General features: G+C 38.2%; 1 protein-coding gene across 2 annotated transcripts; it reads right to left on the reverse strand.

Moving 5' to 3' along the window:
* Positions 1 to 351: 351 nt before the first annotated feature.
* Positions 352 to 2,926, reverse strand: dlx6a (distal-less homeobox 6a). Of its 2 annotated transcripts, none has more exons than XM_062990679.1 (3): positions 2,623 to 2,926; positions 1,288 to 1,481; positions 352 to 1,062 (listed from the first exon to the last, which is right to left on the reverse strand). In XM_062990679.1, exons 1-3 carry the CDS (start codon positions 2,924 to 2,926, stop codon positions 823 to 825), a joined length of 738 nt encoding a protein of 245 aa, XP_062846749.1. In that variant the 3' UTR covers positions 352 to 822. The 2 variants fall into 2 exon arrangements, with proteins under 2 accessions (XP_062846749.1, XP_062846748.1); XM_062990678.1 differs by having other exon boundaries at positions 2,617 to 2,923.
* Between the last annotated feature and the right edge of the window lie 698 nt (positions 2,927 to 3,624).

Raw genomic sequence — 3,624 nt, forward strand, 5'->3', positions numbered from 1 at the left:
ATGGGACTATAAAGCAGCGGTCTAGTTTAGTTGTTAGTCGATACTGTGACTCAATTCATTATTATTCAATATTTTTCTGCGATGGCTGGCACTCGTTCCAACCAACATTTTTACCTTGCGCCCAACGTTTCCGGATGTTGCCGGACGCACAGCAAGCCTGACCAGGATGAAACGGTTAGTGAAAATAAGTGAAATTGGTATATTTGAGTGTTTTTGTTTAACTAAGTAGAAAAGTGAGTATAATATTGAACTTTCTCGACTTATATCACCATCCATTTCAGTCACAACAACAACAACAGCAATAGTAATAATAATAAAAGCCGTGAGGCATTATTTGAAAGCATGGTTTACTCGATTTATGACAAAACATAAAAAGTAATTTACTAAAATTGGACAACATATGTACATACAAATTGCATGATGAAAATTGTCGTCATAACGAAAAATGTAGTCATAACGCAAAGACTGCAATTGTTTAAGTTCAGTTTCATATATGACACATTGGTTATTCAAAAAGGCGTCAGTGTTTTAGTTTCTGCTTGTTCCATGCTGGTGATGTGTATGTTTGGTTTAAAAGTCAACATATATAATAAGTTGTTGAAGCAATCAAGTCTGAGATGCTTCTGAAGTCCGAGCAGTTAAGTTCCACGTTTGTCACGCAAGAGATCGTTGTTCATCCTTCAGATTAAAGCTCACCAAAAAGGTCCACTGTAATTTGCCGGTGGCAGTGAGGATCACGGTTGCTCACGGTTATCAGTGCGCTGGCGTAAACTAAACGAGTGCCAAAGACGAGGCCTAGGGCTTGCAGACATAATTCACAGCCTATCTCTGCATGGAGTCCTGATGAGGTGAGGAATACCAGTGCGAATAGCCGGCCATGTAGCTGTTGGCGGACATGTTCACTCCTTTTGAGGATGAGGATACATCCCATATAGGAGGAATGGCTGGAGAGCGCGGGGAAAGGGCGATGGAGCCCGGCAGTGGGTCACTCTCGTGTGGGTTACCGCCTTGTTTCAGCAGCTTCTTAAACTTCGATCTTTTATTCTGAAACCAGATCTTTACCTGAAATACAAAATACAAATACAAATTGTATTATTATTACTTACTATTATTCGAACAAATTGGTAGCAAAGAGCATAACGTTCAAATGCTAAATTAAAAGAGATTTTTGTTGCATAGTTTGCACTGACAATTCACACTTGAGGTTGCAAATCCATAATGTGACTTTCACACTGGCAAAAGAAGCCCGTAAACAGGCAAAATCAAAAAGCCGTTTGCCAAATGTACCTGTGTCTGTGTGAGCCCGAGGGAGGCCGCCAGCTCCGCACGCTCCGGTAGGGCGAGATACTGAGTCTGCTGGAACCGATGATTTAATGCTTGAAGCTGTAAACTGGAATAAATGGTCCGAGGCTTTCGGATCTTCTTTCCTTTTCCGTTAAAACGTATTTCTCCGTTTTCAATTACTGTTGTTTTCTGCTGTTCTAAAAACAAAAAAATGTTGCATTGGTCGGAAAATTTTGTAAATTATTTGTAAATATCAAAAAAGCACATTTTACAATCAATACAAACTATTAATACAATTTTATAACCAGTTTTGAGTCTGAACCTAAAAACTTGGCGTATATTACTAGTTGAACTTAGGAAAATATACATGGTGTAAGGCAACAAATCACTAACAGAACTAACAGCTCATTACGTTGCTGCAAAAACAGTCAAAAAACAATAGGCGCACTCAAAGACTTTTTGAAAGATTTCCAAACCTTTTATAATGCACGGTACAAGCTTGTGGACAAGTGATTCAGGACTGATTTAATGGAAAGGAAAAACAAAAACTTGATTTTCTATATCTCCCAATTACTTGATGCACAATTATAAGAATACTTACTTTAATATAAGCCATAATCCAAAATTTGTATTGCTGTATTTGCTGGACTAATGTAACTGTCTATTTTTGCACCCCAGATGTCCTTAAGTAAAAAAAGAGCCAGACAGAACCTTTTGAACATGTTACACAATCTTTTAACAAGTCTAAGTGGGTTTTATCAACAAAACAATGTCAATATTTGTTCGAAATTACATGTGTACATTTTAAATAAAAACAAAACACGTGTATTGGTATTGTTGTAATTATGTCTCCCCCATTACTTGACTGAACAGATTATAGTGCTGGGTAATTTAAAATGCTGTGTATATATATATGCATGCATTATTATCTCTATTCCCAAGAAATAACCAAAGATTTAACAAGTATCATTTGAATTGGAGTTAATGTAAAATGTATAATATTAAAATGTATACAGTAGTTTTGTAATATGTTAAACACGTATGTTAATGATTACATTTAAATGTTTAAAAACAAACAACAAGCATTTTAATAATTCACTTGCATTTGGCTTTCTTAATGTTTTAGATGAATAGTGTCCCTGCGGACAGTTCAACAACTGTATAATAAAAGGGTTTTATGTATAAACAACATATTTAAATACTGTATGTATTTGTTTAATCTATATTTAATTAAATTTGTGATATCTTTAAACACATGGATTTAATTTGCGTCGTAAACAACACGGATAAACAAGACGGAAAACAAATGAGGCCAGTTATATGGAGATATGCGCTTACCTGTGTCTAATCTGGTCTGTGCACCAGCAGTGTTATTATGGTAGGACGGCAGGTATGGACTGTGGTGCGGATGGCTCATGTACGAGTACGGTAGCGACCTGTTGTAGCAGTTCGAACCAGAATACGGCGAGTTGTCGTGTTGGTGAGCGTGGGAGCCGGAATGGAGGCAGTGCAGCGGGTAGTGGCTGGCTGCCATCGACGGGGAACTCTGCTGCGAATGCGACTGCTGACCAAACTCCATGAAAGCCGATTTTGACGAGTCCTGAGTCTCCAGACCGTCAGCCATTGTAGTCATGGTCATCATCAAATTTTCTGCCTTGAGAGTACTCACCCCCTCCTCCCGTCTTTCAAGTCCAAATGAGTCTTGTTGTAGTGTTCTTTCCCCCTTGTTTAGGGAATGCAGCCTTATTACTCCGTAATGTCTCTTTTTCCCCTTCCGTATTTCTCACGCGGTGTTTCGGAAGGTGGGCTTGAGTAAAGGCAGGGGATTATAAGGTGGATTCTGTTAAATTTGAGTCTTTGCTTCTAGACTTGATGCAGACACTACAAGTAAAATGGTTTGTCTCCAAAGGGCAGCGCCTTCCTATTGGTCACTCAACCTCACGTCATCAGTTCTCTGCTTAGCTGAGACTTTACAGCGAGTTAACCTATCTTAACAGCTCCCACTAAACACATAACTATGAACAGGGTAATAACGGTGTGCTATTCCTTGGTTGTTCAAAAACAGTTGCAAATATGATTAAAAACAGAAGACAGAAAACCGTGTCTTATATAATAATGTCACATTACAACTAATAACATCGTCTGTATGGATGAAGAGCTAATAACAAACAGAACTTATAGGCACATACTGTGTTATAATATTGACAGGATGATTTTGTGAATTGCTCTGTTGTCCTAAGATTTATGATCAGTTATTAGAAGACTAATCTGACCACTGGCGCACTGAATTCGAATATACCTGTTAAATGCGTAATTACGCATTGCGCGCCAGCTCTGCTG

The sequence above is a fragment of the Trichomycterus rosablanca genome, chromosome 2 (assembly GCF_030014385.1).
Source record: "Trichomycterus rosablanca isolate fTriRos1 chromosome 2, fTriRos1.hap1, whole genome shotgun sequence".
Lineage (NCBI taxonomy): Eukaryota > Metazoa > Chordata > Actinopteri > Siluriformes > Trichomycteridae > Trichomycterus > Trichomycterus rosablanca.